The sequence below is a fragment of the Mesoplodon bidens genome, assembly GCF_964165515.1.
Source record: "Mesoplodon bidens genome assembly, chromosome: Y".
NCBI classification, from domain to species: Eukaryota; Metazoa; Chordata; class Mammalia; order Artiodactyla; family Ziphiidae; genus Mesoplodon; species Mesoplodon bidens.
In genome coordinates this window covers 46650231-46666906 of record NC_138180.1, presented here as the reverse complement: position 1 = coordinate 46666906, position 16676 = coordinate 46650231, and the positions used below count along the sequence as shown (strand labels likewise).

At 40.5% G+C, this 16676-nt stretch overlaps 1 protein-coding gene across 1 annotated transcript in view; it reads left to right on the top strand.

Moving 5' to 3' along the window:
• Nucleotides 1–301: 301 nt before the first annotated feature.
• Nucleotides 302–16676, top strand: part of LOC308609717 (protein WWC3-like) — a gene marked incomplete at both ends in the record, with an annotated part of 109169 nt that continues 92794 nt past the window's right edge. Inside the window, 3 exon segments of the mRNA XM_081223428.1 lie at nt 302–584; nt 6095–6171; nt 7304–7383. Coding sequence (XP_081079554.1) covers nt 302–584; nt 6095–6171; nt 7304–7383 — 440 coding nt within the window.

Below are 16676 nucleotides of genomic sequence, written 5' to 3'. Positions count from 1 at the left end.
TCCTGAAGACTCAAGCCCATGAGGCAGTGTCTCAGATAGCTCTGAGGGACTGATCCAAAGAGGTAAGGGAGGGACCAGCATATAAAAGAGTTTTACAACAGAAAAACAGGTAAAAGATTACTGTTTATAAAAGAAAGCAGATATGTCACATTAAGGAATTTAGTGTTTTCCCATGTATGGGAAGATACAAGAGTCTGGGCTCAGTGAAATCATTAATTTGATGTGATCTTCAGCTATCTCTAGCCAGTATCCTGTGTTTCCTCAGGGTGTACCATTGGAGGTGCCTGCTTTGCTTACTGATATGACAGATGACATTCTTCCTCTACAAGCCACACCCTCCAATATGAGGTCAGGAAATGATTTTGAACTAGTTTCTAGGTGTGGCCACCTAAGTTACCAGAATGATAGCCTTCAGTACCCAGATCAAAGGAATAAAAGAATGGATGCTGGCCCTGCAGATGGGTCTTATAAGCAGGAGAAACTAATGAAAATGACCTGGATGCAGAATACACCAGTGTGGGGTGACTCTCAGATGAAGAAAGAGGAGTCTCCACAACTCACAAGGGGACAGGAACCAAGTCACTGTAGCTTCAAGGCCTAAGAGAAAAGAGTCAGAAGCATTAAGAAAAAAGGATGCAGAGAGGTGGATGGGGTGATAGAAATTAGAAACAGCCAGTAAAGTGGTCTAGGTGTTGAGACACTGGAAAAGGCTTGCAGCACTCTCTGCTGCCAGAAAGTGGCTGACTGTGTAAAAGTTCTGTGTGTCTTATTCACCCCTAGATATACGTTATTCTTTGTAATGATGCTGTACCTGTAAAAGGACTTTAAATCACGTGCACTGCACTGTTTAAGAAAGCAGTAAGCCATGTATTGTATTTTGCTATTACATATCTGTGAAATCCAACTCAGGATAAAAGTGTGGGCTCTTCAGTTTGTGTGGGGAAAAAACCTTGGAGGAATTGCATTTTCTCAGGCCTGCTATATACTGACAGATTACTATAAAGCTACCTTTAAAAAGCTTTATTTTTTACAGTTTTACATTTACAGCCAAATTCAGCAGAAAGTACAGAAAGTTCCCATATCCCACTGCTCCTACACATACACAAGCTCCCCCATCACTTACTTACCAGAGGGCACATTTGTTACAACTGATGAACATATATTGACATATCATCATTACCCAGCGTTCATCATTTATATTAGGTTCCCTCTTGGTGGGACATAGGTCCAAACTCACATTCTGTTCCCTCTTGGTTTGGACATAGGTCCAAACGCACAGAATGTGAGTTTGGACCTATGTATACTGGCATGTACGTATCATTATAGTATATTTTAGAGTATTTTTACTTCTCTAAAAATCTTCTGGTTTCTACCTATTAATTCCCCCCCCCTTATAACCTCTGGCAATGACTGATTCTTTTGCTCTAGAATACAGTTTTTGCCTTTTCCAGATTGTCATATACTTGGAATCATATAACATGCAGACTTTTCAGATGGGCTTTTGTCACTTGTATGGGACTCTCTGTGCCTCCTGGACTTGATTAACTATTTCCTTTCCCATATTAGGGAAGTTTTCAACTATAATCTCTTTAAATATTTTCTCAGTCCCTTTCGTTTTCTCTTCTTCTTCTGGAACCCCTATAATTCAAATGTTGGTGCGTTTAATGTTGTCCCAGAGGTCTCTGAGACTGTCCTCTGTTCTTTTCATTCTTTTTTCTTTATTTTGCTCTGCATCAGTTATTTCCACTATTTTATCTTCCACCTCACTTATCTGTTCTTCTTCCTCAGTTATTCTGCTCTTGATCCCATCTAGAGTATTTTTCATTTCATTTATTGTGTTTTTAATTGATGCTTGATTCATCTTTAGTTCTTCTAGGTCCTTGTTAACTGTTTCTTGCATTTTGTCTATTCTATTTTCAAGATTTTGGATCATGGAAATAGAATCTTGGATCATCTACTATCATTATTCTGAATTCTTTTTCAGGTAGACTGCCTATTACCTCTTCATTTGTTAGGTCTGGTTGGTTTTTATCTTGCTTCTTCACCTGCTGTGTGTTTTTCTGTCTTCTCATTTTGCTTATCTTACTGTGTTTGGGGTCTCCTTTTTGCAGGCTGCAGGTTCGTAGTTCCCGTTGTTTTGGTATCTGTCCCCAGTGGCTAAGCTTGTTTCTGTAGGTTGTGTAGGTTTCCTCGTGGGGGGGGGGGCTAGTGCCTGTGTTCTGGTGGTTGAGGCTCGATCTTGTCTTTCTGGTGGACAGGTCCACGTCTGGTGGTGTGTTTTGGGGTGCCTGTGGGCTTATTATGTTTTTAGGCAGCCTCTCTGCTAATGGGTGGGGTTGTGTTCCTGTCTTGCTAGTTGCTTGGCATAGGGTGACCAGCACTGTAGCTTGCTGGTCGTTGACTGAAGCTGGGTGCTGGTGTTAAGATGGAGATCTCTGGGAGATTTTTGCTGCTTGATATATGTGGAGCTGGGAGGTCTCTTGTGGACCTGTGTCCTGAAGTTGGCTCTCCCACTTCAGAGGTACAGCACTGACTCCTGGCTGCAGCACCAAGAGCCTTTCATCCACACGGCTCAGAATAAAAGGGAGAAAATGTAGAAAGAAAGAATTAGTAGAAGAAGAAAGAAAGAAAGAAACAAGGAGGGAAGAAAGGGAGGATGAAAGAAAGGAAGAAAGAAAGGAACGAAGAAAGGAAGGAAAGAAGAAAGGAAGGAAGGAAGAAAGAAAAAGAAAGGAGGGAGGGAGGGAGGAAGGATGGAAAGAAAGAAAGAAAGGAGGGAGGGAGGGAGGAATGAAAGAAAAAGGAAGAGTGAATGGAAGAAGGGAGGGAGGGAGGGAGGAAGGAAAGAAAGACAGGAGGGAGGGAGGAAGGAAAGAAAGAAAGAAAGACAGGAGGGAGGGAGGAAGGAAAGAAAGAAAGAAAGACAGGAGGGAGAGAGGGAGGGAGGAAAGAAAAAGAAAGAGTGAAAGGAAGAAGGGTGGGAGGGAGGGAGGAAGGAAAGAAAGACAGGAGGGAGGGAGGAAGGAAAGAAAAAAAGAAAGAGTGAAAGGAAGAAGGGAGGGAGGGAGGGAGGAAGGAAAGAAAGAGAAAGAAGGAAAGGAGGGGCGGAGGGAGGGAGGGAGGAAGGGAAGGTAGGAAAAAAAGAAAGAGCAGGTAAAGTAAAATAGAATAAAGTATGAAATATAGTAGCGTTATTAAAATTAAAAAGTAATTATTGAAAAAAAAAACGGACAGATAGAACCCTGGGACATATGGTGGAAGCAAACCTATACAGAGAGAATCTCACACAGAAGCATACACGTACACATTCACAAAAAGAGAGCAGGGGGAAAAATCAAAAATCTTGCTCTCCAAGTCCACCTCCTCAATTTGGGATAATTCGTTGTAAAAAGAGGGAAAAGGGGGGAAAGTCTTAAATCTTGTTCTCTAAGTCCACCTCCTTAATTTGGGATAATTCGTTGTAAAAAGAGGAAAAAGGGGGGAAAGTCTTAAATCTTGTCCTCAAAGTCCACTTCCTCAATTTGGGATGATTTGCTGTCCATTCATGCATTCCACAGACGCAGGGACATCAAGTGGACTGTGGAGCTTTAATCCGCTGCCTCCGAGGCTGCACAGAGAGATTTCCCTGTCTCTGCTCCCACGCCCGTCTCCGGGGTCCGCGCCTTTAGCCGCGGCTCGCGCCCGTCTCTGGTGCTTCTTTAAGCAGCTCTCTTAATGCTCTCTCCTCGCGCACCAGGAAACAAAAGGGAAGAAAAAGTCTCTTGCCTCTTCGGCAGCTCCAGACCCTTTCCCCGGACTCCCTCCGGGCTAGCCGTGGTGCACTAACCCCTTCAGGCTCTCTTCCTGCCGCCAGCCCCAGTCCTCTCCCTGCGCTCCGACTGAAAGCCGATACCCGAGCCTCAGCTCCCAGCCCCGCCCGCCCCGGCGGCCAAGCAGACAAGCCTCTCGGGCTGGTGTGTGCCTGAGGGCACCGATCCTCTGTGCCGGAATCTCTCCGCTTTGCCCTCCGCACCCCTGTTGCTGTGCTCTCCTCGGCTACTCCGAAGCTTTCCCCCTCCGCCACCTGCAGTCTCCGCCCACGAAGGGGCTTGTAGTGTGTGGAAACCTTTCCTCCTTCACGGCTCCCTCCCACTGGTGCAGGTCCCGTCCCTATCCTTTTGTCTCTGTTTATTCTTTTCCTTTTGCCCTACCCAGGTATGTGGGGTTTCTTGCCTTTTGGGGGGTCTGAGGTCTTCTGTCAGCGTTCAGTAGGTGTTCTGTAGGAGTTGTTCCACGTGTAGATGAATTTCTGATGTATCTGTGGGGAGGAAGGTGATCTCCACATCTTACTCTTCCGCCATCTTCCTCCGGGGGCCTGTCACTTGTATATTTTTTCACATGTATATTTTAGGTTTCTTCATATCTTTTTATGGCTTCCTGACTTTTTTTTTCTTTTCTCTTTTTTAGTGCTGTATAATACTGTATGGTCTGGATGTAATAAAGTTTATTTACCATTCACCTGTTGAAGGGCATCTAGGTTGCTTCCGGGTTTTGGCAGTTTTGAGTTATGAACCTTCTGCAGTGTGCAGGTTTTTATGTAGATATAAAATTTCAGATCTTTTGGGTAAATAACAAGGAGTGTGAATGCTGGATCACATGGTAAGAGTATGTTTAGTTTTGTGAGAAACTGCCAAAGTGGCTGTAGCATTTTGCATTCCTTCCAGCAGTGAATGGGAGTTCCTGTTGCTCCACATCCTCACCAGCATTTGATGTTGTCAGTGTCCTCATTTTGGCCATTCTAATAGGTGTGTAGTGGAATCTCACTGTTGTTTTAATTTTTATTTCCCTGATGACATATGATTTAGAGCATCTTTTTTTCATATGCTTTGCTGTCTGTTATCTTCAGTGAGGTGTCTGTTAAGGTCTCTGGCCCATTTAATTGAGTTGGTTGTTCTCTCATTGTTGAGTTTTAAGTATTCTTTCTATATTTTGGATAACAGTTCTGTGTGAGATGTGTCTTTTGCAAATGTTTCTTCCCAGTCTGTGATTTGTTGTCTCACATGTGTTGACATTGTCTTTCACTGAGCAGAAGTTTTAATTTTAATGAAGTTGAGCTTACCCATTAATTCTTTCATGGATCCTGCCTTTGGTATTGTATGTAAAATGACCCTTCCAAACCAAGGTCCTCTTAGTTTTCTCCTATGTAATCTTCTAAGTGTTTTATAGTTTTGCGTTTTATATTTAGGTCTTGAGTTAAATTTTGTGAAGGGTGTGAAGTCTGTCTAGATGATTTTTTTTTTTGCATGTGGATGTCCACTTGTTCCAGCACCATTTGTTGAAAAGACTGTCTTTGCTATTGTATTATTTTGCCACTACCATACTTTCTTGATTACTCTAGCTTTATATTGTCTTGAGGTCTGATAGTGTCAGTTCTCCAGCTTTGTTCTTCTTCAATATTGTGTTGGCTGTCCTGGGCCTATTGCCCCTTTAGAATCAATTTGTTGATGTCCACAAAATAAGTTGCTAGAATTTTGTTTGGGATTGTTTTAAATCTATAAAGCATGCTGGAAAGAAGTGACATCTTGACATAATGAATCTTTCCCATCCATGAACATCTCTTCATTTATTTAGTTCTTCTTTGTTTCAGTTCATCAGAGATTTTCTTTGTATAGCTCTTGTACAAGTTTCGTTAGACTTATAACTAAGTATTTCACTTTTGGGGGTGCCATGTGAATGGTATTGTGTTTTAAATTTCAGATCCACTTGTTTATTGATGGTATTTAGGAAAGCAGTTGACTTTTATATGTTAACCTTATATCCTCAGTCTTGCTATAATCATTTATTAGTTACTGGAAGTTTCTTATTTTTTTGGTCATTTCTTTCAGATTTTTCATATAAAGGGTCATGTCATCTGCAAACAAATCCTTAAGTAAAAATCAACCATTAAAAAAATTTGAGGCTGTGAAATGTTTGTTCTTTAGTTGTCAGTGCTAATGTTAATTTGTATGTGTGATGCTAAGAGGTAATTAATAAGGTGAATATGAATTTCTTGTCTGTATGCATTTATTTATTTTAATGGATCTATTGTAAAATAAAATATTTTCTTTCTATTTAGCCTTTTCTGGATATTCAACAAATACTAAGTACAACCCACTCCAAATAAAGGCAGAAATAGCAAGTCATCGGGATAGGGTGAGTAAAAATGAGTGTTTTTACACTAGAAGCAGCATGCGTATTTTTTATATACTGATAACATCACTTATTATGATTTACTTAATTCCTTTGATAGGAAGAGAAAAGATTCATTTTAAAGCCTCAGCCCATCTAACGAAAAATTGCTTGTATTCCTCTGTGTATTTCATAGGGCTAGATTCACCCAACGTTTGGAAAGATTTGGCGATGTCAGGGCCCGAGCTCACAGGGCTGCTTCCCTGTATTAGTGGGATGCCAGCTCTGTCCCTTGGCAGCTTTAGCATCTGCTGTTCTTCCCTGGTCTCTGTATTCCCAGAGAAATCTTGCCTGCGATGGTATTTGACCAGAAGCTGCCAGTGCTCCTTTCCAGTGGTGCCAGGTTCTTTGTGTGCCACCGTGTTCCATCTCTTCATCCTCTTGTCTTTGGTGTCTGGGAGGGGGGACAGGAGACATCTTAGAGACCAAGCCTCCCATCCTAGTGTCTCAGTGCCTAAACCAGAGTGTCTCTTTTAGTACTGTGGTTCTCACATCCTAGTACCCCAACAAAAAACACCTGGGGCGTCAGTTCAAAGTGTGAGCCCCATCCCCATTTCCATAGGAACTGGCTCATTACCGTGCTGGCTGCCCCTGGAAGAGACAGAGCTCCCTGCCAACAAACGCCCGCAATTAAGTGTCCCCTGCTCGCCTGGAGTGGGTCCTAGTACCTGTTTAAATAAGCACTGCAGGCGACTGACTTTCAGGTAGTGGGAAGCCATGCTTTGAGCAACAGGGTTTCCTAGGTGAGATCTGTGGGTAGTAAGCAGAAGAGAGGATGAGAAATGTATGACAAAGTTTGCTCATTGCAATGTGTAAATCAATACCTTGAAAAAGAAAATCGTTGCCAGTTCCAGGGCTCCACGTGGCAGAAAGCTCTTCGTGACGCAGGCCTTTTGTGTCTAAGCGAGCCAGCCTTTCTGCCAGGGCTGTTTGATATGCCAGCGCTGTTTGATATGCCAGGGATGGGAGGTCATGGAGAGACTGGGTGACCCCATGAATTGCAAGCTAGTCAGAAACTTAGATGACAATGCTAACAACTGTAGAAATCATTTTTCACAGCTTCTTTTTGTGGAAAAAAAAAGTAATTTGTCTTTAGCTTTCCAGATTAAAACGAGAACTGACCCAGCTGAAGCAAGAACTGCTGTACAAAGAAAAGGGGTTGGAGACCCTGCAAGAGTGAGTGGCCTGCAGTGACAGAGGGAGAGTTTCCCTGCGATTTCCTGTTGCCCTGACCTGTTTGGTGCCAGGACATGTGTCCTAAAGCTTCACGGGTGTTCACTTTTATGCTTTTATTTATGCTCATTATTTCCCTAAATTAAAAAAAATTGTATTGAAGTATAGTTGATTTACAGTGTTGTGTTAGTTTCAGGTATACAGCAAAGCGATTCTGTTATGTATATAAATACACATATATATTCTTTTCCATTATAGGTTATTACAAAATACTGAGTATAGTTCCCTGTGCTATGCAGTAGGTCTTTGCTGGTTATCAATTTTATATTTAGTAGTGTGTATATGTTAATCACAGAATCTGTTCTTTGAAGATACTCAGTTTTTAAAATACTTGAGAAACAAGATCCTTATTTTTATATTATGCTCATTATCTCTAGCTACATACTTGAAATATGTAAATAAAGTTGTATAATCATTACTAAATTAAATTTTCTTAATTAGAAGTACATTAATTTAAAAATTAAGTTCTCCTTTCTCATTAGCCATACTCAAGTGCTTACTAGCCGTACGTGTTTAGTTCAGCTTTTCTCTACCTCAATACAATTGACATTTTCATTTGTCCTCTGATATTTTATGGAGGATGTCCTGTACATTGTATGATATTTGGCAGCATCCCTGGGTTCTCCCTACTGGATACCAGTGGCACCTCTTGATTGTGACAACCAAAAATGTTCTCCAGTACTGGTAGATATCTCCTAGGTGGACACATTGCCCCTCAGTTGAGAACCACCAGGCTAATGACGACTGTATTGGACAACTCAAATAATAGAACATTTCCATCATTACAGAATGTTCTATTTGACAATATAGTTTATAGGTCTTCCTCCTGTTGTCATCTTTACAATTAGAACTATATTCCTATTAAGAGTTTGGGGATGAATTTCTTATAATTTGTGAGCTATTTTAAGTTAATGAACAAGTGTTATTTTACCAATCATAACATTATTGGTTTACTTTTTGGATGAAATTATTCTTGATTTGTATCCTACCTTCATTTCCTGAACTTGGGCACAAGCTTCACATTTTCTGTGCCTACCTTTCACATTGATTTGTGAATGGTAATCATTCTGATAACAGCAGCAGCATCTAATACATAGTCAAATTTCAGTTTATGGTAGGAATCCATATGGTTACTATTATTGGTAAAGGTAGCAGCATTCCACTGTTTGCATCCAATATGCAGATTCAAAAATTCTGTGTCATGTGATTGCGGTATTGCTCTTTATAAGGTAAAAGATGAATGTCACTGTTCAACAAATATATTATTTCAGTGTCACATAAAGGTAATTAACATAGGTCAAGTCCTGTTCTTTAATACTTCGTTGAAATTAATTTTCTTAATTATCTAGATTGGTTGGGTTTATGAGTCATTTGTCTTTTTTTGGGGGGGAGGGGTTGTTGTTGTTGTTTCATTTTTTTGTGGATATTACAGCTCTGGAATTTATTCATCTTATAATTGGAAGTCCGTACCCTTTGACCAGCATCGCCACATTTCCCCCACCCTTTAGTCCCTGGTAACCACTACTCCATTCTCTGTTTCTGTGAATTCAGTTTTTTTTAGATTCCACATATAAGTGAAATAATACAGTATTTGTTTTTTCTGTCTGACTTATTTCACTTAGCATAAAGCCTCCAGCTCTCTTTAGGTTATCACAGATGGTAAGATACCATTCTTTTTAGTGGCTGAATAATATTGCACTGTGTGTATGTATATCTTTATCCAGTCACCTGTCAGTGGATTATTAGGTTCTTTCTGTGACTCGGTTATTGTGAATAATGCTACAGTGACTATGGCAGTGCATATTATTTGATGGAGCTTTCATTTCCTTGTAATATATACCAAGAAGTAGAATTGCTGGATCATATGTTAGCTTTATTTTTAATTTTTTTAAGAACCTCCATTCTGTTTTCTGTAGTAGTTGTATATTTGAGTATACAACTTTGAGTGAATATAATTGCTTTACAATGGTGTATTACTTTCTGCTTTATAACAAGGTGAATCAATTATACATATACATCTGTTCCCATATCCCTTCCCTCTTGCGTCTCCCTCCCTCCCACACTCCCTATCCCACCCCTCTAGGTGGTCACAAAGCACAGAGCTGATCTCCCTGTGCTATGCGGCTGCTTCCCACTAGCTATATACCTTATGTTTGGTAGTGTATATATGTCCATGCCTCTCTCTCGCTTTGTCACAGCTTACCCTTCCCCCTCCCCATATCCTCAAGTCCATTCTCAAGTAGGTCTGTGTTTTTATTCCTGTTTTACCTCTACGTTCTTCATGACATTTTTTTTTCTTAAATTCCATATATATGTGTTAGCATATGGTATTTGTCTTTCTCTTTCTGACTTACTTCACTCTGTATGACAGACTCTAGGTCTATCCACCTCATTACAAACAGCTCAATTTCATTTCTTTTTATGGCTGAGTAATATTCCATTGTATATATGTGCCACATCTTCTTTATCCATTCATCCGATGATGGACACTTAGGTTGTTTCCATCTCCGGGCTATTGTAAATAGAGCTGCAATGAACATTTTGGTACATGAATCTTTTTGAATTATGGTTTTCTCAGGGTATGTGCCCAATAGTGGGATTGCTGGGTCATATGGTAGTTCTATTTGTAGTTTTTTAAGGAACCTCCATACTGTTCTCCATAGTGGCTGTATCAATTTACATTCCCACCAACAGTGCAAGAGTGTTCCCTTTTCTCCACACCCTCTCCAGCATTTATTGTTTCTAGATTTCTTGATGATGGCCATTCTGACTGGTGTGAGATGATATCTCATTGTAGTTTTGATTTGCATTTCTCTAATGATTAATGATGTTGAGCATTCTTTCATGTGTTTGTTGGCAGTCTGTATATCTTCTTTGAAGAAATGTCTATTTAAGTCTTCTGCCTATTTTTGGATTGGGTTGTTTGTTTTTTTGCTATTGAGCTGCATGAACTGTTTATAAATTTTGGAGATTAATCCTTTGTCAGTTGCTTCAATTGCAAATATTTTCTCCCATTCTGAGGGTTGTCTTTTGGTCTTGTTTATGGTTTCCTTTGCTGTGCAAAAGCTTTTAAGTTTCATTAGGTCTCATTTGTTTATTTTTTATTTATTTATTTTTTTGCGGTACGCGGGCCTCTCATTGTTGTGGCCTCTCCCGTTGCAGAGCACAGGCTCCGGACGCGCAGGCTCAGTGGCCATGGCTCATGGGCCTAGCCGCTCTGCAGCATGTGGGATCTTCCCAGACCGGGGCACGAACCTGTGTCCCCTGCATCGGCAGGCGGACTCTCAACCACTGCACCACCAGGGAAGCCCTATTTTTGTTTTGTTTCAATTTGTGTATGTTGAAACATGCCAACATCCCAGGAACTAATACCACTTGATCAAGGTGTATGACTCTTTTAAAGTATTGGTGAATTCTGTTTGCTAGTATTTTGTTGAGAATGTTTGCATTTATATTTATCAGGGATATTGGTCCGCTGTTTTCTTGTAGTAACCTTATCTAGCTAGCTTTGGTAATGCCAGGGTAATGCTGACTTCGTAAAATGATTTTTGGAGTGTTCCCTCCTCTTTAATTTTTGGGAAGAGTTTGAGAAGGATAGATATTAATTCTTCTTCAAATGTTTGATGGAGTTTAACCATGAAGTCTTCTGGACCTGGACTATTCTTTATTGAGAGATTTTGATTCAGTCTCCTTATTGTTATTGGTTTCTTTACATTTTCTATTTCTTCAGGATTCACTCTTGTTAGGTTTTATGTTTCTAGGAATTTTTCCATTTCTTGTAGGTTGTTCAGTTGTTGACATATAACTGTTAGTAGCTTTTTATAAGCCTTTGTATCTGTGTCTTCCTTTTCATTCATAATTTTTTTTGAGTCTTCTCTCTCTTTTTTTTTCTTGGTAAGTCTAGCTAAAATTTTGTTACTCTTTTAAAAAGCAACTCAGTTTTGTTGATTTTTAAAATTTTCTCTAATTTGTACTTCATTTATTTCTTCTCTGATCTTTGTTATTTCCTTCTTTCTGCTAAGTTTGGGCTTAGTTTGTTTTTCTCTTCCCCTGAGGTGTAAAAGTATGTTGTTTTTTTGAGACCTTTTTCTCCCCTCAAAATATCTGGTGTTTATTGCCTTTAAACTTCCCTCTTACAACTGCTTTTGCAGCATCCCATAGGTTTTAGTATGTTGTGTTTACATTTACATTTGTTTCAAGATATTTTAAAATTTCCTTTCTGATTTCATCTTTGAGACATTGGTTTTCAGGTGTGTATTATTTAATTTCCACATATTTGTGAATTTTCCAGTTTCTCTCCTGTCATTGATATCTAGTTTTATATTTGTGATCAGAGAACATACTTAGTATAATGTCAGTCTTTTAAGATTAAAGATAAGATTTTAAGATTTCTTAAAGATAGTTTTGTGACCTAACACATGATCTGTCATGGAGAATGTGTTCTTGAGGAGAAGGGTACTCTGTTGCTGTTGGATGGAATGTCCTGTTAAGTCTATTTTGTCTAAAGTATAGTTCAACTTGATTTTCTGTCTGGATGATCTATCCCTTTTTTTAATGCTTTATTGGTGATTTTAAAAAATTTTATTTATTTTATTTATTTATTTTTGGCTGCGTTGGATCTTCATTGCTGTGCGTGGTCTTTTTCTAGTTGCGGCGAGCAGGACCTGCTGTTCATTGTGGTGTGCGGGCTTCTCATTGAGGTGGCTTCTCTTGTTGTGGAGCACGGGCTCTAGGCGTGCGAGCTTCAGTAGTTGTGGCATGCAGACTAAGTAGTTGTGGCTACTGGGCTCTAGAGCACAGGCTCAGTAGTTGTAGTGCAGGGACACAGTTGCTCCATTGCATGTGAGATCTTCCCTGACCAGGGCTTGAACCCGTGTTCCCTGCATTGCCAGGAAGATTCTTAACCAGTGCACCACCAGGGAAACCCTATCCATTGTTGAAAGCAGGGTATTAAAATCTCATACTATTGTTGGATCCTTGTTTATTACTCCTTTCAGATTTGTTAGTATTTGCTTAATATATTTAGCTCTAATGTTGGATTCATATATATTTAAGATTGTTGTATCTTCTTGACGAATTGATGCTTTATAATTACATTATTATAAAGTAATTATAAACCTTACATTTATTTGACCTTCTTTGATTCTTCTTCCTGTTTTTGGCTTAAAGTCCATATTGTCTGTTGTAAGTATTTTGCTTTCTACTTGCACTGAGTATCTTTTCATCCCCTCACTTTGAGCCTATATGTGTCCCTGAATCAGAAGTGAGTCCCTTGCAGGCAGCGTATAAGTGGGTTTGTTTATCCATCTAGCCACTCCATGTCTTTTGATTGGCACATTTAGGCCATTTACATTTAAAGGACTTATTGATATGTAAGGAGTTACTGCTGATGTGTTAATTCTTCTTTTTTTAAAAAAATATTTATTTATTTGTCTGTGCCGGGTCATAGTTGTGGCACTCGGGATCTTCCTTGCCACATGTAAGATCTTCATTGTGGCATGTGGGATCTTTTTTTGTTTTTTAGTTCCATCATGCAGGCTGCAGCTAAAGATTCCACATGCTTTTACTAAAGATCCCACATGCCATAATGATGTGTTCATTCTTTTTTTTTTTTTTTTGCGGTATGTGGGCCTCTCACTGTTGTGGCCTCTCCCGCTGTGGAGCACAGTCTCCGGACGCGCAGGCCCAGCGGCCATGGCTCACGGACCCAGCCGCTCCGCGACATGTGAGATCCTCCCGGACCGGGGCACGAACCCGCGTCCCCTGCATCAGCAGGCAGACGCTCAACCACTGCGCCACCAGGGAAGCCCTGTGTTCATTCTTTACTGACTGTTTTATGAGTTTCTTTGTTCCTTTTTTCTCTTGCTGTCTTCCTTTGTGAATTAATGATTTTTGTAGTTGGTACTCTGATTTTCTTCTTCTTACCTTGCTTGTATCTGTTACAGATTTTTGTTTTGTGAGAGGCTTATTTGAAATATTTTAAAGATATGACAATCTTTTTTAAGCTGATAACAACTTAATTTTGATTGTATACAAAAACAACCCTTTATACCTGCCGTACCCATTTGATATTTTTAATATCACACTTTACTTGTTTTTAAATTTTATATTCATTAACAAGTTATTGTTACTCCAGTTGTATTCAGTTCTTTTGTCCTTCAACCAATATACTAGAATTAAGTGGTCAACATGCCTCCATGTTAAAGTGTTAGAATATTCTGAAACTGAATATATAGACATGGCTTTACCTGTATCTTATATATTTTCCTGTTACCAATTAGTGTCTTTCTGTGTTAGCTTGAAGAACTCCTTCCAGGATTTCTTGTGAGATAGGTCTAGTGGTTATAAATTCCCTTAGCTTTTGTTTATAGGGAATGGCTTTATTTTGTCTTTAATTCTGAAGGACAACTTTGCTGGTAAAGCATTCTTTGTTGACAGTGTTTTTTGTTTCAGCCCTTTGAATATATCATTCTGTTCTCTCCTGGTCTGTAAGGCTTTTGTTGAGAAATCCTCTCATAGCCTTATACGAGTTCCTTTGTATGAGAGAATGATTTTTCTCTTGATGGCTTAACATTGTCTTTGATGTTTTAGAGGGTTTTATTATAACGAGTCTTGGAGAAAAAAACTTTGGATTGGAATTTTGGAGTGACCTAATTGCTTTATGAAGTTTGATGTCCAAATCTGTCCCAAGGTTTGGGAACTTCTCAGCCATTATTCCTTCAAATATCTTTCCACAATCCTTTCTCCTGCTCTTCTCCTTCTGGGACTCCAGTGATGTGTAAATTGTTTCTCTTATTGTCATCCCATTGGTCCTGTAGGCTTTATTAATTCCTTTTCATTCGTCCTTCCTTTTGCTCCTCAGGATGGATAATTTCAAATGATCTGTCTTGGAGGTCCCTGATTCTTCTGCTTGTCTTGCTTGTCAAGTCTGATATTGAAGCTCTCTATTGAATTCTTCAGTTCATTCTTTGTTTCTTTTTAATGCTTTCTATCTGCTTGTTGAACTTATTTTGTGCTTGTGTTGTTTTCCTGAAAGCATTATTATTTTTCTATGTTCTCTTACAGCTCTGTGATCATCTTTAGAATGATTATTTTGAATTATTTCTCTGATAATTCCTGAATCTCCATTTCTTTGGGTTAATTATTATATTCTTACTGTGTTCTCTATTACTTTACTGTTTTCCTTAGATAATGTTATGACTCTTCATGATCCCTGTGCCTTGTGCAGGTGTCTGTGCATCTGAAGAAGCCATCACCTATTCCAGACTTGATGGTTTCAAGTTCAATTTATGACTGTGTCTTCAGTTGGAAAGACCTTAACATAGTGGATGTCCTTATGCTTTACAGCATGTTAGAAAATGCTCTGACCCCTAGTTTAGTGGTATGGGGCACCAGTTGTCATGGCATATACCTGGACTAGACATGTGGAGGGTTTGGTGACTCATTAGCCTAAGCTTTCAGGTCCACCACATTGACAACTGCAGGTGTCCTGTAGTGGCTTCAGTGGCCGTTGAGGTCTTCAGCAGTTACTCTGGGTACAGTGGCTAGAGAAAAGGGAAAAGAGCAGTGGTGGCTAGAACCAGTGTTTTTGCATATACTTGGCTGTGGGGCCAGCCCCAGGTGCCTATATAGTAGCAGTGGCTGTTTCCAGACACATGTATTGGTGGGGGCCAGGGTAAGGGCTGGGGCCAAGTGTGGGCTCACTGGCAGCTGCAAAGACCCTGGTTGTTGATGTACACTACTGTGTCTACTTGTTCTTGACACAAGTACATGGCAGTGGAGACAGTGGCAGGGGGTGGACTGGGATTTTGCAAGTGCACAGCGGGGGAGCTAGTTGCAGGTGTGCACAGTGTTGCAGGCCAGTGACTGGAGAGAAGGCAGAATCTGGACCCGCAAGCTGCTGCGGTGTATTAGTTGTTGGTGTGCTCTCCTGTGGCTGCACAGACTCTGCCCAGGTGTGTGTACTGCTGTTTGTTGAGGCCAATGATGAGGGTTCAGGCAGATAGAATTCAGATGAATAGCAGGAGAAGCCAGCCCTAAGCATGTGCATGCTGGTGGGCCTCAGCAATAAGCATGGTATTGGTAATGCGTGCAGCTGCAGAGGCCTGGGCTGGCTACGAGTGCAGATCCTGGGCTCTGGAGGGAGGGTAGTGTTGGCATCAACAAACAATAATACCAACGGCAAGGGGCTGATGAAATCTGCAGGGTAGCTGTGGCAATTGAGCAGGCTATATGTTTCTTCAGTGGTAAAGTCCACTGCAGGCCAGGTTACTGGGAACCACAGTTGCTTCTCCTGCTGTTGGAAACCTCTGCTCTTCTTTCTTCTTAGCCATCTCTCTACATCTCAGTCTGTCAATGTCTCAGTGGGGTGAGCCAAAGTGAGTCCTTACTCTCATGCCCTAGTAAGTAGGGTAAGGTGGTTGCTTACCCCACTGTCCCTTTACTGGCAAGGGGAACTCTTTATAGCTGAGTGGTTCTCACCTGATGCTGAGTAGTGTTGCCTGGGGAAGGGGACAATCAGATAAAATGAGGCTGTTCTTCATTCCCTTTTTGTGCAGTTATTCTCAGGGTTTTTGTTCCACTGTGTTGCTGAAGTGTCTCAATGGAACCCAGAGCTCTCCCAGAGCTGTTTTGTTCCTAGATAACTCATTGTTGATCTCTGTGGGGGGATGGAGGATTGTGTCTTCTATGTCATCTTGATCTGAAGTCTTTTAAACTAATTGTCTTCTTTTTGCTTCCCTGACCATTATCCAGCAATGTGTTCATTCTCTTCTGATTTGGGCCTACAAAAGGAGTTCCTTTAATTAGCTATAGTTAGTTAGCACAGCATGTAAAATTTTTTGTCTCTTAAGCAAATCAAGCTTCATTTTCAACATCAGCTACTGGTTTTGTTACTCATTTTGTCCATCTTTGTGATGCTTCCTGGTGCACCAGTACCCGTTCTGTAATTTTACCCTGTACAACCCTGCCCACCTCCAGATGCTCAGATGCCTGCTAGGGTGCTTCTGTATGTGCTGTGGCTGTGTCCTCCTGGGTCACTTCTGCTAAAGGGCTGGTTGTCTCTTTTCTTGGTGTGAAGCTACTCATTGGGGTTTCGTATTGTCAATCTGATGCATGCATTTATAACATTTCCCATCAGCTTTTTTTTTTTTTTTTGCGGTACGTGGGCCTCTCACTGCTGTGGCCTCTCCCGTTGTGGAGCACAGGCTTTACGTGCAGGCTCAGCGGCCATGGCT